The 22,570-nt window shown below is 37.3% G+C and overlaps 1 protein-coding gene across 9 annotated transcripts in view; it reads left to right on the top strand.

Annotated features, from left to right (window-relative positions):
- Positions 1–22,570, top strand: part of CADPS2 (calcium dependent secretion activator 2) — a 490,835-nt gene that overhangs the window by 286,670 nt on the left and 181,595 nt on the right. For all 9 annotated transcript variants that reach the window (XM_024757764.1, XM_024757759.1, XM_024757761.1 and 6 more), the window contains exon 9: positions 4,118–4,184. In XM_024757764.1, coding sequence (XP_024613532.1) covers positions 4,118–4,184 — 67 coding nt within the window. The remainder of the gene's footprint in view (positions 1–4,117; positions 4,185–22,570) is intronic.

The raw sequence follows: 22,570 nt of genomic DNA on the forward strand, positions 1-22,570 counted from the left end.
GGTACATGACTTTTTTTTTTTTTTAACATCTTTATTGGGGTATAATTGCTTTACAATGGTGTGTTAGTTTCTGCTTTACAACAAAGTGAATCCGTTATACATATACATATGTTCCCATATCTCTTCCCTCTTGCGTCTCCCTCCCTCCCACCCTCCCTATCCCACCCCTCTAGGTGGTCACAAAGCACTGAGCTGATCTTCCTGTTCTATGCGGCTGCTTCCCAGCTGCTCCACGGCATGTGGGATCTTCCCAGACTGGGGCTCGAACACGTGTCCCCTGCATCGGCAGGCAGATTCTCAACCACTGCGCCACCAGGGAAGCCCTGGATTCCTTTTATTCCTTTTTCTTCTCTGCTGTGGCTAAAACTTCCAAAACTATGTTGAATAAGAGTGGTGAGAGTGGGCAACCTTGTCTTGTTCCTGATCTTAGTGGAAATGGTTTCCGTTTTTCACCAGTGAGGACAATGTTGGCTGTGGGTTTGTCACATGTGGCTTTTATTATGTTGAGGTGAGTTCCCTCTATGCCTGCTTTCTGGAGGATTTTTTATCATAAATGGGTGTTGAATTTTGTCGAAAGCTTTCTCTGCATCTATTGAGATGATCATATGGTTTTTCTCCTTCAGTTTGTTAATATGGTGTATCAAGTTGATTGATTTGCGTATATTGAAGAATCCTTGCATTTCTGGAATAAACCCCACTTGATCATGGTGTATGATCCGTTTAATGTGCTGTTGGATTCTTTTTGCTAGTATTTTGTCGAGGATTTTTGCATGTATGTTCATCAGTGATATTGGCCTGTAGTTTTCTTTCTTTGTGACATCTTTGTCTGGTTTTGGTGTCAGGGTGATGGTGGCCTCATAGAATGAGTTTGAGAGTGTTCCTCCCTCTGCTATATTTTGGAAGAGTGAGAAGGATGGGTGTTAGCTCTTCTCTAAATGTTTGATAGAATTCGCCTGTGAAGCCATCTGGTCCTGGGCTTTTGATTTTGGCATCACTCTTAACGGCAACGTAATCATTTTAACTGCTTGATTCTTAGATGGTTTTTGAATTTTTACTCTTAAATGACATTGATGAACATCTTTTTTCTTCATTCTCCCCTCAATTTTAAATGTGTCTTTTATGCCAAGAATCTGCTTTTATACAGTGAAAAAGCAGCTAGATGGTGATATTGATGCCTGATTCCAGAACTCATGCTTATAGTGAAAAAACTCAGAGTTGTTGAAGTTTAATCTGTTCTTAGTCAGTATAGTTAACTTTTCTGATATCTTTTATATATGTTCAAAAATTTTTTATGTAAAATATTTGTCTGGCTAATATGAAAACTAAAGGGCAGGAGCTATCATATTTTTCCTACATAGCATTTGTAACATTTCCTTTATGCAGAAATGTTTACTTCTGTTGAATGTAATTTTTTTCTTATATAGAGACTAAAACTCTTATGAGCAATTCCTTTCTAGAAATGTTTGATCAATTGTGCCTTCTTCTGTATATATTCTGTTGAATTCTAGTGCAATAGTCCATAATACCTCAAGGCCCAACATCCAAATGCTTACCTTGGTTCCGGTCTTGAATTGTTTTTTATTCTAATAATATCTTTCAGTATACACGTGCACATCCACCCACCCCTCTGCTTTCTGTCTTCACAGAAACCATACCTTTTCATTCCAGATGTGGTGAGGCATCATTTTTAATGAGGTTGCAGGTGACAGTATTATCCCTTATGCAGAACCTTCACTGTCAGCAAGACTTACACTTGCTTGTGGTGTTGATGGTTTGTGTGTCCCTATTCACTTTCACTGATGTCTGACCTAGTAGCCCAGCAGCATGCTAAGTGAGACACATTGAAGAACCAGCCTGTGGTCACAGGCAGAGGTTATTCCAGGTGCCCTCTTGGCTCCTCTGCAGCTATTTGGTGCACTCCTTGCTAGTGAACTTGTACAGAGAGCATCTGTCGTGTCCACAGTGTATAGCTCCTGAGGTCATTGCTGTTAACCCTGTAATAGGAGCTTGGGTGTATGCCTTTCAGCAGAGGGAAATTACATAGGGAAGACAGAAAGAGAGCAACTAAACACCTATCACTGGCACCATAGAAGAGAAATTAGAGGCTAGAGCAAAGATGGGGCAAAGGGTTTCAAGGGGCCCTCAGGAGGAGATAGTGAACAGATGAGAACAGTAGCGGTAGATGTTTCTGATAGACTCTAAATGCATTCGCATTACATCCACAAGTGCAGACGATAGGTCATCAAGGGTATTGTGAGAACCAAATAGAAGTTTGCCAAACCCTTCAGCTAGCTGATGTGTCTGAGAGAAAGAAAATATATAATTAATTTGGGCAGTTTGGGGTGATGCTTTCTAGGCAAGAGCCTAGGATTTATGTCAACTTTTAGTAAGCCCATGTTTGTTTGTATGTTTTTATTCAGAAAATTTAGAAACACGGGGAATAAAGAAGGCAACTCAAATCTTCCATAATCCCACCACTCAAAGGCACCATTACTAAAATTTTGGAATATCTATTTTGTATTTTTTTTTACAAATTTCAAATCACTAAGTATTTATGTATCAATAGTTTTGAATCTGCTCTTTTCCCATAATATTATGCGATGAAATTTTCTTTATGTTATTTTATCAAAAATATTTTTTCAGTGGCATAGTATTTCTATGCATTTTCTAGCATTTATTAAACATTCACCTACTGTTGGACATTTAAGTTGTCACCTTTTTCATAATATAAATAACGCTGTTCTAAGTATCCATGTAGCATACATCTTTGTGTATGTATCTAATTATTTCCCTAATTCCATGATGAAGAGGTGGAGACCGTTTCTATATACTGCCATGTTATCCTACAGGAAGGTGGTCTTATGTTACACTCCACTAGCAGTGAATAAGAAATCCCATCATTTCAGCACACCTTAGCTAATATCCCATATTTTTTTCAAAAGGGGGCAAAGAGTATGTTTGTTTTGTTTTACAAAAGAAAATTATTTTCATAAGACAGAAACTAAAAATTCAAGCTAAGATTTCAGTTTTAAAAATTGAGAGAAAGTCTGAAGACTTTAGGCCCCTAAACAAACTATTAGTTATTTTTTAAATCACTCAGAATTGTTTATAAATTAAGTTAGTTTGAATAGCCTCAGCAGTGTTAAACCTCCACATTAGAAAAAGGGATTGTGATAAAATACTGAAAAGTCTTAATTTAAAAATTAGCTCTCTATTTGTCATATTTTAAACTTCTAACAATGTTTCCCACTTTTGTAGGAGGTATGTGGTATAATTTTAAATAGCTCTCCATGACACACTCATACCTGATTAATTTTTAATTTCTTCTCTTTCCTCCTTGATACTTAAGCTTACATCTGTATATTCGGTAAGAACAAAAGTTCTCTTCTCCAATGATTGACTACTTGAATCATTTCAATTTAGGTTACTAATAGCAGTGCAAAGTTAAACAAAAGCCTTGGTTGAAACTGTGTTAAATTATACAGTGTCATCTTCATTATTATCTAAATTTCATAGTTAGGAAAATTTGCAGTAAGAAGCTTGCATAAGTCAGGCAAATCTCCAAATTATGGAGCTGGCAGGGACCTCAGAAATCATCACATCTAGTCCTTTCATTTGATAGTTGAGGAAATGGAAACTGAGATTGGTGCGGGCACATCTCGGGAACACTCAGCTGAACAGCGACCCTTCTCCATGGGTTCTGGACTCTGCAGCCAGCTCCCTGCGAGGCCACACTCCTCAGCCCCGGTCATCTGAGAGCTGAAACATTTGGTACTATAGCGTCAATTCGTAGCCTCTGTCTCTCCTAAGAAATATGTATAAGAATAAAATTCCTACTGCTTCTTTGATTATCCTTTCTAACTCCAACTTCGCTCAATTTGTGGGAAGAACTGACAATTGACAAGCCACATAAATCAATTCCCTTTCAAAAGCCTTATAACAGGCTCAGTCATTTTGTAACACAGAAGCTGCGTGCTGTCACAGATTCCAAATGAACTAAACTTTGCCTTTAGCAGGCTCGTTGCAAGAATGAATGAATACCTATGGAAGAAATACGATAACGTGGAACCACACCATTATTCATGTAAAGTATTCTTTTACTTGTTTTTCTTACCAGATATCTGTATGCCCTTGGACAGAAGGTTTGGAAAAGATGGAAAAAGCGTTACTTTGTTCTTGTTCAGGTAAGTAGATTTTTTTTCCTGTAACATAATCACTCTAAGCCATTCTCAAATTTTTTGTGGGTTGTATCTATCAATATTCACTGTATCAGAAATTAAAACTGAGAAATTAAAAAAAATATTTTAATTCATTTTAAAATAAAATTGGTAAGTCCATTATATGCCAACGCAAATAACCTTTTTATTTAAAATAACTATTTTTCAGGCCAAACATTTTAGTGATATAAGTGACATTACTTTATGCTTTTGTACCCCTCTTTAATATTCTGGCTTAATAAAGTAGAATGCAGCTGCATTTTCACATCAGCTTCTGCCTTCAATCTGTTGCAATCTCAGGTGAAATTTAGCCTCTGGAAAACTCCGCTATACGCTCTTGAGAGAGTAAGTGTGAAACAGGCAAAGATGTTTGAATATTGTTAGAAAAATGGTTTTGACTTCCCAAGTCCCTGAAAGGATCTTGAAGAGCTCCGGGATCCCAAGAGCATACGTTGAGAGTCACTGCATTGTTCGATAGTTCATAGATAAAACTTAATACATAGAAACACGCATTTTTATAAAAATGTACCATATATATCACTTATTCACATGTACAGGTCTTTAAATTACCTTGACTGGTAGATTTGTTTGTGATAGGATTCTGAATGTAGACAGGATATTGGAATGTACCCTTCAGTTGACTCTTTTTTGTTTTGGTTTGGTTTTTGAATCATGGATGACCTTTGCTCATGGAATATACTCATTTAGTTAAAGTTACATTAAAGAATAAATGTGAGTAGTAGTCATTCCATTTCATGATAAATCCAAGCTGTTTTGTTCCCAATGAATATATATGAAAAGAGAAGCTCTCTTGGGATCCTTAACACAAAACAGTCTGTAAAATCTCATCAATTCCTATTCACACGTAAGTAGTTTAAATAGCCCAGATCAGATTAACATGGTGAAATTCCAAGGAAAGAAAATTATTTGCTGTCTTCCAGAAATAAAGCCATCTGTCAACTGCTGGATAAAATTATTTTATTGATGTGCCATAATAGCATGGTAACTTCATGAAAAGTATAACCTTTTCATCAAAAGTGCTTTTTTTCCCCTGGGTAAAGTGTGACTTTTTCTTATGTAAATAGAACCAATACTTGGTCAACGAGTTTAATAAAAGATGCACACACATGTGCGCACACACACTGACAATCTTTTGATATAAACCCCAAGCATTTGCTTTGAGAAAGGGCTCCCTGTTGGGAGTTCTCAGTGATCCGCCTCCAAAAACCACACCTATAAGCCATCTTCTTTGGTTTCCAGGTTTAATTTCTTGACATTGGCACAAGAATTGAAATGCATTTACCAGGCAGTTTGCGTGCAGATCTTTCTCCAGTTATAGATGTCTCACCCACATCTAATTTGACAAGTTTGTGTTAGTGACTTGTCTTTGTCAAATCTTTCCAAGCATTCAACTGATTTTTTGTAGGAAGTGCAGCTTCTTTTTCATAGTCATATGTCATTCATTTACATAGAATCTCATAAGTTCCCATCCCATAAGTTCAATAGCTGATATTGTTGGCCTAATAAGCAAACCCTACTGACTCTTAGCAAGCCTAGAGTTTAACTGGTGGAAATATGTATGAGAGCACATGAGAGTGTCACCCAGTAACCACAGATGTTCAACATGTCATACCTTTTAGTCGATATGGTTTTTTTAGAGCAGTTTTAGGTTCACAACAAAATTTAAGGGAAGATACAGAGATTTCCTATATATCCTCTGTCCCCAGACATAGTCTCCTCCACTGTCAACCTCACTCACCAGAATGGTACATTTGTTGCCAAGGATGAACCTACGTTGACACATCATCTTCATCAAAAGTCCGTAGTTTTGGGCTTCCCTGGTGGCGCAGTGGTTGAGAGTCCGCCTGCCGATGCAGGGGACACGGGTTCGTGCCCCGGTCCGGGAAGATCCCACATGCCGCGGAGCGGCTGGGCCCATGAGCCATGGCCGCTGAGCCTGCGTGTCTGGATCCTGTGCTCCGCAACGGGAAAGGCCACAGCAGTGAGAGGCACGCGTACCGCAAAAAAAAAAAAAAAGTCCGTAGTTTTTATTAGGGTTCACTTTTGGTGTTTTACCTCTGTGTATTTGGACAAACATACTATTCATTATTGTAACATCATACAAAGCATTTTCACTGCCTTGAAAATCCTCTGTGTTCTGCCTATTCATCTTCCCCTCCACCTTTGGCAACCCTTGATCTTTTTACCATAGTTTTGCCGTTTCCAGAAAGTCATAGAGTTGGAATCATGCAATATGTAGCCTTTTCAGATTAGCTTCTTTCACTTACGAATTTGCATTTAAGGTTTTTCCATGTTTTTTCATAGCTTAAAAGCTCATTTCTTTTTAGCACTAAATAATATTCCATTGTCTGGATGAATCACAGTTTATTTATTCATCTGCCGAAGGACATCTTGGTTGCTTCCAAATTTTCGCAATTATGAATTGAGCTGCTATACACGTTTGTGTGCAGGTTTTTGTATAGACATAACTTTCCAGCTCCTTTGGGTAAATGCCAAGGAATGTGATTGCTGGATCATATTCATGATTTTTTTAAAGAACGAATCAGAGAGTGTTTGTTGTGTAGAGATCCAGTGAAGTGACAGTAGGCTAAAGAGCTTCTTATATACTGACTGTTTTAATATGAAAACTAGGCCTTAGCAGGTCAGTTTTGAGAGGTCAGATGGACACCTCATGCTTCTGGCCAGGTAAAGTTCAAGGTAATCCTTTGCTTCTTACCTTATTTTCTGGCATATGATCATAAGAATCAAGTTATAAAACAACCACGTATACTTTATCACCCCATAAGAGAGTTCAGAAATGAAAGAAGGAAGTTGAATACTTTTGAGATCATTAATTGGTATGTCTTTTAGGAACATTAACCATGTCTTTGGAGAGCTAGAAAGTTCTCCACGTAACAAAAATATGTTTAACATTTTAAAGGCAAAGTTCAGTTTAAACCAAAGGAGGTAAACCTCTATACCCCGTAATTAAAATTTAGGAGAAACACCACCAAACTATCATGAATTCAGATTTATTCTACCTGAGGTATCATTTTAAAATTTGAAGTCATATTTAAGCATTGTATCTTTACACAAATATATGTAAGTACGTGTACTCACACAAAGAATCCCATGCCCAAGTGTTTTGAGATTTACACGCCAGTAGTCTGGCAACTTTTTGAAGTTTTAAATACAATTGAATCTTCCTTTCAATTCCAAATGTAATGGGAAGACAAATTGAATGTACCCACTTCAAAATCAAGATGGGTATGTATGGAGATTGAGCAAGAAGGCCTCATTGGGAAGAGCCAGGTAGTTTTATCAGTACTTTTAAAGATAGCTCTCATTCTATTGGCAAATAGTTCGTAGATCTATACCTGCAGGCTGCACTATTAAAAGGTGAAGGAGTCATTTTCGGAGAGGACAGTATACCCCTGCTGTGTCTGCTGCCGCCATCGTCAGAATGGTGCTCTGGTGATAATGTGAATCTCACCACCACTTGTGAGTGTGTATTATATGAGTGAGACGGCTGGAGATCTAGCCATCAGCCCAAGAATTTGTACTCATAAACATTGATTGAGAGTCGGGTTTGGTCAGCTGCAAAGTCATTGTTCAAAGGGAACACTTGCAGAGCTGTTGAGGTGAAGAGACTTTTCAAAGACTCTTGTATAAACATTTAAATCAGAGTTGAAAATGGGAAAATGAATTACTTATCAATGTGGGGTGTTTATTTAGCTTCTAAGTAAGATTAGTTTTGGACCCCATTTAGATTCTGAAGCCAGTATAGTGACAGTAGTAATTAGATCTTTCATGTATCTAAGAGGCTGCATTTGTTTTTCATGAAGGTAAATTTTGGTTCAAGCCAAACTGAAAGAACAGTGATTTTGAGGAATATGTTTGAACTCTTACCAAAACTTACATGTGTTTGTATTAAACTTATATGTGTTTGTTATGCTTATTCAGTGTTTTAGTATTACATTTGGAGGATATCATTGGCTTAAAGTACTTATGACACTAATATGTTTTAGTTCATTATAATAAACCATTCAGTAGCTTTAAAATTCTATACTTGTATTTATGATTTAACCAAACTGAATTATTTCATAATTCTGTATTCAGCTAATGCCTATTCAAAAAACTGTATGCCCCCAGATATTGCATATTCTGTGGTAATATGAAAATTCCTGAATCACTCACCTATTAATACAATTATTGCTATATTTAATCTAATATTTATTATGCAAATGTGGCAGGCATTTATGGGGAGCACTTTTACTACATTATCTCTTTTACTCTTCAGAATAAGGTTTATTTGAGGGTAGGTATTATCTCCACTGTACAGATTAAATTGATGTACAAAGAGGTTATGTAATTTGCCCAGAATTATACAGTTAGTAAGTGGTAGCGTCAAGTGATTAATCCAGTTCTGTCAGTCTCTAGAGGCTAAGCTCTTATTTCCTCTGTCACGGTGCCATGATCAAATTAATGCACACAACTACAATTGATCTGAAGACAAACAGAAAAAACGAATAATCACCGTGGATCATTCATTTCACGAAGTACAAAACAGTGTTACTCCATTAAAGAAATGGCCAGTGACTGATGGCATAAAGAGTCCCATGCTCATGAAGGCCACTTACCGTATGACATGCCTGGAAACTGAAGAAGATAGACATCTATGTTGTTTTGGCCCTGTATCAGAGTGTTCACTGCTTGTTGTCGATGTGTCAGAATCATGACTTGAAGTTGCTGCAAACAACAGCAGGCTATCAAGACATAATGTTAATTACACATCAGCTGAGTTGGCACAGGATATAAACAGTCAGCCATGCCACTGAGTGATCATTACATGCTGCAAACATACGAGAACCACTCTGTTAGTGACATGCCATCAAAATCTGCTCTAAACTTAAAGAAGTGGCTGCCCCAGCCTACTGATACCTGAAATATTCAGCACACCTGGAGAAGCACTGCAGCAGGCTACTGTCACAGTTCTGAGAATGCCACTAACTGCAGGAAATTATATGGTCTAGGTTTAGTCTTAGGACATAAGCTGATGTTTGCTTATAGTAATGCAAAGTGAATAAATAAGCTGCTGTCAAGTCAAGAAAGTCATAGGGTAGTGGCTCTCTGGCTTCATGTTTTAAACTGATTTAAAATGTACAAACCCAAGACATACTCAGTATAGGATAAAACCAAACCATACACAAGTATCTATGGCAGCGAATGAAAGGCCCTCTTCAGCACCCCTACCAGCACGGCCACCTTATTCCAGTCTTCCCCCCCAATAGCCAGATAACCATTGCTAGTAGTTTGACCTTTTAAACTTGTTTCAGTCTAATCCAACCCTAATGGAATCATTCTGAGTATTGATACATTTGTGAATTGTTTTGATCCTCCTATTTTTTTTTACTGGAGTATAATTGCTTTACAGTATTGTGTTAGTTTCTGCTGTACAACGAAGTGAATCAGTTATGTGTATACATATATCCCCTCCCTCCCACCGCACGCCCTATCCCACCCATCTAGGTCATCACAGAGCACTGAGCTGAGCTTCCTGTGCTATACTGCAAGTTCCCACTAGCTGTCTGTTTTACACAAAGTAGTGTATTTATGTCAAACTTGATCTCCCAATTCATCCCACCACCCCCTTCATCCCCTGTGTCCACACATCCGTTCTCTATGTCTGCATCTTCTCTATTGCTGCCCTGCAAATAGGTTCATCTGTACCATTTTTCTCGATTACACATATATGTGTTAATATACGATATTTGTTTTTCTCTTTCTGACTTACTTCACTTTGTATGACAGACTCTATGTCCATCCACATCTCTACAAATGACCCAATTTCATTCTTTTTTTATGACTGAGTAATATTCCATTGTATATATGTACCACATCTTCTTTTAAAATATATCATAAAGTTACCATGTCAGTATTTTAAAATCTGTTTTATTCTTTTTAATGGACGATTGGATCCCATAGTGTAGATTAAGATAATTTATATAACAATTCCCCTTTTTGAGACATTTAAGTTCCTTTTTTTTAATCAACAAATAATGCTGGAATCAATATAGATGCATAATCTTTAGGTGTATTGGGAGTATTCCTATAGAAATGAAGTTGCTGGGCCAAAGGCATAGACACCTATAATATGAAGTAAGATTTATAAAGCTCTAGCTGACTCATGAATGCTTAAATACTCACCAAAACTTTTTTTTTAATTTGTCTTTTTTTTATAGTTAATGGTCATTATGTGTCAAGTTGCACGTATTATCTTTCAAAATGCACGTATGAAAGAAACTTGAAAATTCTTTTGGTTGTGGAGCTTATTTGGAACAAAATCTCAGAGGAAAAGAAGTTTTTTAAGTTTCATTTTTAAGATAACTTTTGCTTTGTGATAATTGAGTTTTCCATAGCCAAAAGAAAAAGAACCAAAAACAAGAAAATGGCCATATTAATTTATACAATTTACCTTTGGGCATTAACGAACTAATGCATTTACTCTTCACAATGGTTCTAAAATATCATTTACCTATGTCTCAAGAGCTAAAACTGTAAAAGAAAGTAGAGTGCGAGTAGGGCTGAATTTGGTAAGGAGTATCTCATACAGATCGGGATATGATCGCAATGCAAAAATTCCTCTTTCGCGTATACCCTGTGTTCCCTTAAAATTTGTGTTATTTTCATGTTTAGATTGCAAAGAAATGTCTATTTCTCTTCTTTTCTAGCTCATATCTATATGAAAGAGCAAAGGCCCTATGAATGAGGAATGTGCAATATTGTGACAATATCCTTTATCTGAATTAAATTTTAATGGGCTTAAATTTTTTGTTTTATAAGACTCAGCTTTAAAATGCTGTATGTGTGTATCTTTATGTATATGCATGCATTCGTATGCATATATATCTTTACACATACATGTGTAGTGTTCCTGCCACATAATTAAGACTTGGTAAATGTAAGATAAATTAATATCTCACCTTTAATTTGGGTTCCTTCTCAAACCTCTATATGGAACATAGAAATTGACTTATATTTGGGCATACTTGAACCAAAACGTTGGTGTCGTCTTTGATGACTCTTTTTTCATTGCCCCCAGTGTCAGTCAGAAAATACTGTTTTATCTACAGCCAGAACAGTATCCTGCTTACATTCAATTCTTTCCATCTTCTCTGCTCCTGTTCTAGTTGAAACCACTATTATCTTCGCATGGATTTTCACAATAGAATCCCAGCTGTTCTCTCTGCTTCTACTTTCTACCATTCTCTTTACAATCCATTCTTCACATTGCCAGAATAATCTACTTGAAGCATAACTCAGATTTTGCCAATTTTCTGTCTAAATCCCTCCATGACTTCCCATTACACTTAGAATAACCTCTGACTCTAGCCTAGAGAAGGTCCTATATATTGTACATACTGTGGCCTCTAGCTTCCTCTTTCATGAGTCCCTGCCTGTGTCTGAGCAGCACCGTGACTTGTAATGCCCTGCGCCCAGATTAATCGCAGTGCCAAGAGCTGGAGTTTAGCACCTCCAAGTCACCAGCCCCCTCTCTCAAATATATGATAATATGAGTTTATTTCTAAAGTGTGATTTCTATGCAAATATGCCTTTGAATTAAGTCTCCCTACCTTTCTTCCATTCAGTTGTTGCTTGGCTACCCCTAAATGCATCTAAAGAAATTCCGAACAGTTTTTCTACTGCTTATATTTCCTCTGTGACTGGCTCATTCTACCTACCCACTTAGGTATCAGGTCAAATGTCACCTTAAATAGGTCTTTTTTACCCACCCAATCTACAGTGACTCCCTGTCACATTACCCTGTTTTATATTTTTCAGAGCATTTTTTCTCTAATCAGAGTTGTCATCCTTATATATCTATTTTTTAATTATCTCTTTACCCCTTCTAGAATATATGCTCCATGAAAACAAGGACCTTGTTTTCTTATAATCTACTGTGAGTAGAAACTGCCGAAATATTTGTTCAATAAAAGAGTATATGAGAATCGGTCTGAGCATTGTTTTAAAAAGACTGCCTTTCCTCTTTCTAATTTATGCACTGATTGCTAAATCATTTTTATGCCATTTGGTCAAGACAGTAAATATATATTTCCTTCAAATCCATCATGATCTTGAAGATATATTCATTTTCCTTGATTAAATTAAGCTCTGGGTTTTTTTTTTTTTTTTAAATAACTCTAGCAGCACCTTTGGCCTCTGCCAAGAACATTCCCAGCTAAGGATTTTTAAGCCTTAATCTTTACTGAAATTAGACGGTGACAGTTGCTAAGCTGCCAGCTGTTAACATGATCCCTACGGTAGGCATACAACACACAAACCTGAATGCTGTGGTGTCTAAGAACTCACCGTTAGCGGTTACACGTGTGGACACAGACAGGTGTTAAACAGGTTGGCAATTGAAAATAAAATGGGAGGTTTCCCAGACCAGATGCAGGTACCTCGTGGGACCTCAGCAACTCAGGTGCCCCATCAGAGGTAATGATGCCAAAACCTGATTTAACGCTGTCCTCAGATTAAAGTCTGTTTATATCCCCCAATTCTCAACAAATCCATTCTTTATGGAGTTATTAAGAGTGGATTGGGTTAAGGATATTGAATGTTTATCATTGCTCTGTCTCTCCACTGAATGGATTTTCAATTGCAATTATAGTATATAAGCTTATAAGTAAGCTTATACATGAAAACAAATGCTAGATCAGAATAGGTCAGACCACCTGTTTCTGTCTAACTCCCTGGTATGTGAAGATGGAGCAGAGTGGAGGCTGCAAGACTGCCTTCAGCTGGAAGCATGGGGAGCATGGTAAACCCCTGGCCCCTGTAGCTTATCCTTCAGCAGCATACATTAACTGTTAGTGCCAACTGATACTGACAGTTCTTTTCGTTCAGAGTGCAACTCCTCCAGTTTACCCTCACTCTGGATACTGGCGAGCAAACCGGTAGCTACAAGGTGTTGACACTATTCTGAAGGATTCGCTTGAGTATATCCTACAGGTTCATTGTAGGGTTTGCCTCTGGAATGTGATTTAGCATGACCTTGCAAAAGAGATGGGCAAAAGTGAAGGTGCTTGGGGACGTTAGAGGAATCAAACGCATAAAACACAGCATCATTTTATGGAAGCGCAACCAGGAGCCAATGAGTCAAAAGGATAGTGTTCGTAGTTAGTTGCTTCCTGAGCCAGAGTATTCGAAAGCCAAACTGCACTTTTTTCAGTTGTCTCCTGGGTCCGATTTCCTGATTGTCAGTGACAGCTTCGTTGGTCGTTGGTGTTTTGTTACTCTTCCATCTGTACTCTTCATTAAAACTCTGGGCCCAATTATCTGTGATAGACTCCAGGACTGTTAGGGGACTTTTGAGATATTAGAGTAAACAAAATATTAAAAGAAGTACAAAATAATACATATTTAATACCATTTAAATTACCATGACTTTCAAAAGTAGGCGATCTCTCTAAAGCTGGAGGTCTTTTGGCTTTGGGTTTTTTTCTTGGTATCTCTAAAGATTTTGAAATTGGTACTTAAACATATCCATCATGTTAAGAGATAATTGTATTATTTAAAGGTAGCTAGAAATACAATACGTAAAGCAGAAAACAGCAACTGAACCTGTACTTCAGGTTATATAAAGAAAAGAGCAACGTTGATGTAAGCCTTTTACACTGACTGAAAAAAACAAGTAGCCTTTTGGCGGGTAGTTTTTAAGGCTAGATCTTAAATAGCAAGCACATTTTTAGCACTTTAGGTGCGTTATGCATATTAATTCTGGATTGTTTCATGTGTGACAACACGAACGTGATTTATATAAAGAGCTTTAGAGATTAATCTTTATTGTTTTAAGAGAATAATTTTTTTAAATATACATTGAAATATGTATTCAAGATAATGTCCATTAGAAATGGAGGGACTAATATCTAAAACTACATTTAAAAGCATCTCCAATTTTTCTTCTCCCTCAGTTTCTTGTTCATTTACGTATTCATTCAACAGGTATCTTCAGTAACATAGTCACTGTCTGCTTAATGGAAAGAAACAACGCATGAGACTGGGGAGAAATAGAAAGCTAAAGGGGGAGAGAACCAAGTGAGGCTGGAAAGCAGAAGGCTGAGGCGTGAAAGTCAACAGTCCTTAGTCATTCCCAGCACGGAAGCATACAGCCCCCAAATCGGGTCAATCCCCAAGTCAGTCAGGTATCTTCACACCTGTTGCAGAACAAACTGCATCTCTAACCCACAGTGAAATGACTCTAGGAAGACACAAAAGCATAGAGAGAAGGTTGATGGTTCCCTGACAGTTGGATTTGATTTATTGGGAGACCACTGCATAACAGGCAAGCATTGTGCTAGGTGCTCTATGTCAGTATCTCCAGTTCTCTCAAAGCCCTTTATAACATGAGTCATTGTTGTCTCTGTTTTACAGAAAATCAAACTGAACTATACAGGGCTTAAAGTAATTTGTCCAGAGTCTTGTCAAAGATAAGTTGGAAAGAATAAGGTTAAGCAATTGAGGGGGATATGAAACTGGGACTTGGATTTGAAATGGCAGACTCATTTGTTAAGCCTGGCTTATCCCCCTTCACTTCCGATTGAAATGCTTCCAATATTGAAATACGATTGTCTTCAGAGAGCCCTTTGCTGGCCACATTATCAAAATTAGACTCCCTTCAATGACATACTCTTTACTCTGCTTTATTTTTCTTCAAAGCAATTCACCACCCAAAATTGTTGTAGGTATCTCCTTGTTTATTTGTAATTCAGTCTTCTCCACCTCACTATGTGAGATTGATTTTATTTTTCTAATTTTTTTTTTCTGATTCTGGTGCTGGGGACATTGTTGTATCCTCAAGGCCTAGAAAAATACACTGTAGGTATTCAGTAAGTATTTGTTGAATGAATGAATGAATAACAGGGGAAAAACGACCCATAAGAACATGGAAGAAGATAATAAAAATTGTAGATGTACATGAAACCACAGCCCGTTACTTACCATTCTGACTAGTAAGGAATGAAAGACTAATTCTCACATTTCTAAAAGGTATCAAGGAAGGACCGGATGTGTCTTCCTAAAAAAAGACCAGTTAGGCAAGAGCACTCACATCAGTCTTCAAACTGTTTTCCTAGTGTGTCCCTTAAATTAAATTTTTTACAACTATAGATCACTGTAAACTTTTTATCATAAATTTAAATAGTTGCAACGGATGCAGATTCTAAAATAAAACCATTAAATTAATCGTAAAAATGCTCAATAGAATTTACATGCTGTTGTGATTCTATATGCACCTGTAACCATTGCAAATTGTATACTATTAGCTTTTTCTCCTTGAATTCTTATTTCCATGGCTGTTCCCCAATGGAATTTTATTCTTAGGAAATAAGTATTATGCATCAAAAAAATTTTATCACTCTATCACACTTCTCTGCAGTTAAAAATGTGTACAGGGCTTCCCTGGTGGCACAGTGGTTGAGAGTCCGCCTGCCGATGCAGGGGACACGGGTTCGTGCCCCGGTCCGGGAAGATCCCACATGCCGCAGAGTGGCTGGGCCCGTGAGCCATGGCCGCTGAGCCTGCGCGTCCGGAGCCTGTGCTCCGCAACGGGAGAGGCCACAACAGTGAGAGGCCCATGTACCACAAAAAAAAAAAAAAAAAAAAAAAAAATGTGTGCCTCGTATTTCCTTAACACTCAACTACTGAACTTAATAGAGTATATCTACAGAGATATACTGTAGATATACTCTATTTGATGGGAAATAGAGTATATCTACAGTATAAGTAATTTGATGGGAAATTGTGTGACTTGAGAAGTAGTATACATCCAAGAAGTTGTTCATGAATAAAAGCACTAGAAAATATTATAGTATGGGTGGAGATTCAGAAAAGATACAATTCACCTTCCTGAAAATATTTAAAGTGGAGTTCCTGATATTGGAAAGGTGAATGAGTGTGTTATCTCAGAAATATCAAACTTAAAATATAAAAGAATTAAAGAGCATAATGATAAGAAATAGCTAAATCTAAATTACTGTTATAAAATATTTTGACTCAGAAACGTGAAAGATGATTCCTAAAATACGTTATAGGTATATGAAGTAATTAAGTAATTATAACAATATGTGAAAACTAAACTCCAGATTTTGTGAAAGTTAATGAATGGAGTGATAAAAATAAGCTACATTTTTCAAGTTCTGTAAGACACAGTAAACAATGATTTGTCTTTCAGTAAATAGAGAAAAGGTGGGGTCAGTGATGTCTTTGAAAACTTTTAAAGTAACTAGTATCGATTAAAAATAGGATGCCAAGGAAATTGTAGTAGCCATATTACAGAAGACAGCGATATATACGTATATATATATGAATTTTTAGTATAAATGAGTTAAATGGACCTAGTAACTGATTCTCGGAGTGGGATAAAACCCAAAATCCATATGTGAGATATACCACAAACAAAAGGCCAAAACACAGAGAAAGTAGGATGACAGTATTAAATTCAGACCAAGTAAAATTGAAGAGAAGTATTAAATCTATGAAAGGATTATAATTTTATATTGGTTAAAGATATAGTTAACATTACTATAAAACAAATGATGGTGATTTATTGAATATGTACTTGAGAGAAATGCCTCAACTTGCTTGCTGTTCAACTCACTTTTCTCTCTCTCCCCTACCCTTAGTAGTCTTTGATTATAGTTTCTTACAGATATCTAACAAAATATCTTATAGCTCTCTTAAATAGTAACTTTGCCAGAAATTAAAGGCAATTGGCTTGTTATTTGGGAATACAGTTTTTAAGTTTCAGAATGTGAATTAGAATGTGCTATATCGGAAGGAGTACTTACTGGATTGAGGAGACTTGTGTTCTACACTCAAGATGACCATCTCCCTCTGGGTGACCTCAGGAAAGTCAGTTTCCACATCCGTGAACTCTCAAGTTGAGGTCACAACCTCAGGGATCCATAACCCTCATCCCTCAATACCAGTATGTTTCAGAGGATAATCATATGTTTTCTTTTCAGTGAAGCTTAGCTCTGAGAGTAACTATTTGTCACTTAGTGAGACTTGAGTCCTCTAGGTATCACAGCCTCTAGTTTCCAAAGTATTAAAAATCCTCACCACATGATTGAAATCTATAATTCTAGCAAATGTAACAATATTTTATTCCATTGGTGAATTTTTACTGATTAATACCTTGTAGAATGTTAGGACAATACTATCAAAAAGTATTGCACCCTGGTGGTGCAGTGGTTAAGAATCCGCCTGCCAATGAGGGGTCACGGGTTTGAGCCCTGGTCCGGGAAGATCCCACATGCTGCAGAGTAACTAAGCCCATGTGCCACAACTACTAAGCCTGCATGCCACAACTACTGAAGCCCACGCACAGCAACAAAGTCCCAACTCAGCCAAAAAATTAATTAATTAATTTTTTAAAAAGTAAATCTATAATGTTGAGAAGTACAATCCCATGTATTATTATATAATGTGTATCTGATATATGTGAGTAAGATCTGGGATTTTGAATGAAATTATACATTTTATTATGTTCCACTACAATTTTAAGACTGCTTACTCTTTTTTTCTGATCAGTTTTCAGTTTACAGTACATTTCATTATTTTGGCCTTGTTTTTTTCCTAAGTAGAAATACATAAAATATAGACAGATCTCTTTACTTTTATGAACCACTTATTTTTGAGAAGGTTAAGAATTTCTTTTTAATATGAATAGTCACTCCCTAACTAGTTGTTTCCCATATTATTTTTTGCTATATTGTCTGTTGTTTCAACTTTGTTTTTCCTGCATTTTCTTAGCATTTTGATGGCTTTATGACTGTGGTCACATCACAGCTGTGTATCCTGAAGGAGTAAGATCTGGGTCCCCGTGGCCCTCACAGGTGTGCCCATCACATAATGGGTGCTCAAGACAGGCTCTTTAGATGAAGGAATGAATTTGGCCTCATGTTTATTATTTCCTGAACATTTTAAGTGGAGTGTTCGACATTCAAAAAATCAAATATTATTTGTATGCCAAGTAGTGGAGGATCCATTTAAGTACACGTTGGGTAATTTGGGCTGCTGGATTATTAGTATTATTTTTTTTAACAAGATAAGTATGTGATTTGTACTTTCAAATAGAATACATTTTCAAATGTGGCTTAATAGAATATTTATCGAATTGAAATAAGTTGGATTTCGTGGAGAAATTAAAAGGCAGGGACTATATGCCGGACGGTGTAGGAACCAGTGAGGCAAAAACAGGGAACGACACACAGGAAATGCAGTTAGAAAGGTAAAGGGGACACGTGTATCAGGGTCTTGGAAGGGGGAGTAGGGTTTTACTAGATAAAGAAATACATGGAAAGTGGGATTTTAAAGGCGAAGGTGATGTTTTCCTGCTCGGCAGTTCAGGTGAAGAAATGCATAGAAGTGGGCGAGTCTTGCCGGATAGCCTGTCTGGAGTAGCAGATGCAGTGGTTGCTTGTACTCCAGCTAGTAATTGCTGGAGATTGTTGCTAACCCTTGCAAAGAAGGCAGAGCTTCCTGTGCTTTTCTTCTCTCTCCCAGCGGGTTCCAGATCGTTCCTGTGGTGATTTTTCAGGAGACTTTCTTTTAGTCAGGTTTTGAAGACTCTCCAAAAGAATGAAATGGAAAACATGAATGATTTGCTTAATATATATTTCTATTTTGTTAATAATTGATCACAAAATGATGACTTTGGAATAGTCTCTGGTGTCTAATAATTATGTTTTAATTATAAGACAAATTTGAACATATGTTTCATTTTATATACTAACCATCATGGACTTTTTTTTCCTGGAATGTGGTGAAAAAGACACGTATAGTCTCTCTCATGCATATAAAACTTAGACCTACTATTCAGAAACTCCATAAAACAAAATTAGAATCGAGAGTTAGCCAAAGGGTTTAAATTGGTGGTGTTGGCTAGTCGTAAAAATAATGCTAAGAATTCTTTTATGGCAAACATCTAGAAATGATATGATATAATACACATCTTTTTACATACATAACTGTAAGAAGAAAGGAAAACCTCAGGGACCAAATAGTGAAGCTTGTGAGTTGATGTTGTGGCTGTCCTGGGGCTGGGGTATGGAACAAGGGATATTGATGTTGGTCTGTCAGGGGCTAGGGATTTTACTGTTCACTCCGAGAGAAAGAAAACATACCCTGAGGCATTCTCAAAGTGGGAATTTGGAACAGAGACTTTCTCCTAAAGAACTTAAAAGAGTTAGATTTCAGGGAAATGGTAGACTAGAAAAAGCCTGCCCTCAGGCTGGTAAATTTCTGTTTGGCCTTAGGTTTGGAATGTGGAGTAAAATAGATGCCTGAGAATGTAACTGTTAGCCTTGACTCAGAAAGTTTTGAAGTTCTAATTTATTTCTCCAAATATAAGGGAAACATCCAAGTTAAGAAATTAACATAAAAAAAACTTCTGGATTGGTGATACATCTGAGGCATCTGGCATTAAAAAAAATTTTTTTTTTTTTGGAGAAATGATCCCTTAACCTAGGCTTTATAAGAGATCTACAGATAAAACTGTGCTGGATATGAGCTCCTAATTTAAAATTATAGAATAATAAACTATTTGCACCCCCAAGAATTTCAGTAATAGAAATAGCACATATATAAAATAATTGTATTTAAGGCATTGAAATTTATAAGTGGGTTCAAAAGTGTAAGAAAAGAACAAAACAACAACAGAAAAGAACGTAACACTATGGAATAATAAACAAGCAGGTTTGGAAAGGGACTATGCACAACTACTAACTAAAAATGTAAAGCAGTCATTGAAATTACACCCTCATTGGACATGTTAAACAGTAGGTTAGACACATCTGAAGACAAAGTTAGTGATGTAATTAATGATAGCATATTAGTTATAATCTGAAGAAATAACTCAGAATTCAGCATACAGAAATGCAGAAACATGAAACATGTAAAGAGGTTAAAAGATGTGGAGGAAAGAATCTACAGTTTCAAGATACTTCTTTTTTTTTTTTTTTTTTTGGCGCTATGCGGGCCTCTCACTGCTGTGGCCTCTCCCGTTGCGGAGCACAGGCTCCGGACGCGCAGGCTCAGCAGCCATGGGTCACGGGCCAGCCACTCCGCGGCATGTGGGATCTTCCCGGACTGGGGCACGAACCCGCGTCCCCTGCATCGGCAGGCGGACTCTCAACCACTGCGCCACCAGGGAAGCCCTCAAGATACTTCTGATAGAATTGGAATAAAAGGCAGTATACAGGAAAAATGGGACAGACTCAACCTTTGAAAAAATACTGAACAGGATTCTAAAATTGATACAAGTCATGCATTATCAGATATAAGAAATACAACAAATACTAACTACGATAAATATAAAAGTAGAAATTTTGCAGCACAACTGCAGGACAACATATATAAAGAGAACATTTAAGAGAAACCAGAGAGAAAAGGCAGATTAACCACAAGGGAACCACAACTGGATTTCCATCAGACTTTTCAACTTAGATATATAAGCTTTCTGACAATGGGGTAGTATCTTCAAAGTGCTGAAAGATTACTAGCCTAAAATACTATATATAACCAACTAAACCATCATTATTAAGTAAGGGAGAATTAAAGACATTTTAAAAGAAAAAGAAAAACGGACTCATCTTTTGCTTAAAGGAAGGAAGAAGGAAGAAGGAAATTGAACTCAGAATGATGGAGTGTAATTCAAGAAATAATGGTCACAAAAAAAATATGAGTAAAGACAAGGGTGAGGGCCTCCCTAGTGGAGCAGTGGATAAGAATCTGCCTGCCAATGCAGGGGACACAGATTCCTTCCCTGGTCCAGGAAGATCCCACACGCCGCGGAGCAACTAAGCCCGTGTGCCACAACTACTGAGCCCATGTGCCTAGAGCCCGTGCTCCGCAACAAGAGTAGCCCCTGCTCGCTGCAACTAGAGAAAGCCCACAGACAGCAACGAAGACCCAACGCAGCCAAAATAAATAAATAAAAATTTTTTTAAAAAAAGAGCAAATAAATATTGACTAGATAAGGTAAGATATTTGATAGTGAATATTTTCTGACTAAATGTTAATATTAGTATATTAATAATAGTATTAGTACAGTAATATTTAGTATTACTTAATACTAAGTATTAAGTATACTTGGTATACTTAAGTATAATTAAGTATTACCTTATTTATTACCAAAATAAGGTAGAATTAGTATATAATGAGCACTGCTTTATAAGATGGGAGCTGGTGATAGAAGCAAAGCACTCAGTTTTCTACACTTAGGAGGAGATGAGTTAAAAGCAAAAGAAATAGATATTTGGCCATCATCCCCATTCTAACACAGAGATTCTAAAACCCTGAGAATTTCCTAAGTAATGAGAGTGATAAAGGTGTTATGTTGATGCAGTGACTTTGGGGAGCACCTTAGGCTGGTTGTCAGGAGAAACAACCACAGGATTAGAGGGCTGGAACTTTCAGTCCCACCCACCCTGACCTCTGGGGCAGGGAGAGGGGTTGGTGGTTGAATAAATCTCCAATGATCAGTGACTTATCAATCATGTCCATGTAATGAAGCTTCAAAAACCCAAAAGGAGGGCGTTCAAGAGAGCTTCCAGGTTGGTGAACACATGGAGATCTGGGGAGAATGGAGTGCTGGGAGAGAGCATGGACACTCCTCACTGTTTCTCCATACCTCGCCCCATGCATCTCTTCCATCTGGCATTTCCTGAGTTATATTCTTTTATAATAAGCCTGTGATCTAGTAAGTAAATGGGTTTCTTGAGTTTTATCAGTCTCTCTAGCAAATTAATTGAACCCGAGGGGGTGTGTGGGGCAATACTGGGAACCTCTGATCTATAGCCATTTGGTCAGAAGTACAGGTAACAACTTGGACTTGCAACTGGCCTCTGAAGTACAGGAGGGGGTCATGGGAACCTCCAGTCTGTAACAGGTTGACCAGAGCACAGGTAAACAACCTAGGCTTGCAACTGGCATCTCAAGTAGGGGGAGTGGGAGTGCAAGCTTTTCAGACTGAACCCTTCATCTGTGGAATCTGATACTATCTCCTGGCAGATAGTATCACAATTAAGTTGTAGGAAAACCAGCTGCTGTCCGGAGCATTGTTTGGTGGTGGTGTAGAAGCCACCCCTCACCGTCTCCCCATACACAGGTTGGAACTAGGTCCAGGAACCTACAAGAACTTACATGTAAAATAAAGGTTTTAAAGCATGAGTGGAAATAATAAACACAAAATTCAGCATGATGATTACCTCTGGGGAGAGAGAAAAGGAAATGGGTTTGAGTAGGTGTAATATGTAGGCATTAACTTTTTCTGTCTGGAGGAGCCG

This window comes from Neophocaena asiaeorientalis, unplaced genomic scaffold (genome assembly GCF_003031525.2).
Source record: "Neophocaena asiaeorientalis asiaeorientalis breed wild unplaced genomic scaffold, Neophocaena_asiaeorientalis_V1.1 scaffold116, whole genome shotgun sequence".
Taxonomy (NCBI): Eukaryota; Metazoa; Chordata; class Mammalia; order Artiodactyla; family Phocoenidae; genus Neophocaena; species Neophocaena asiaeorientalis.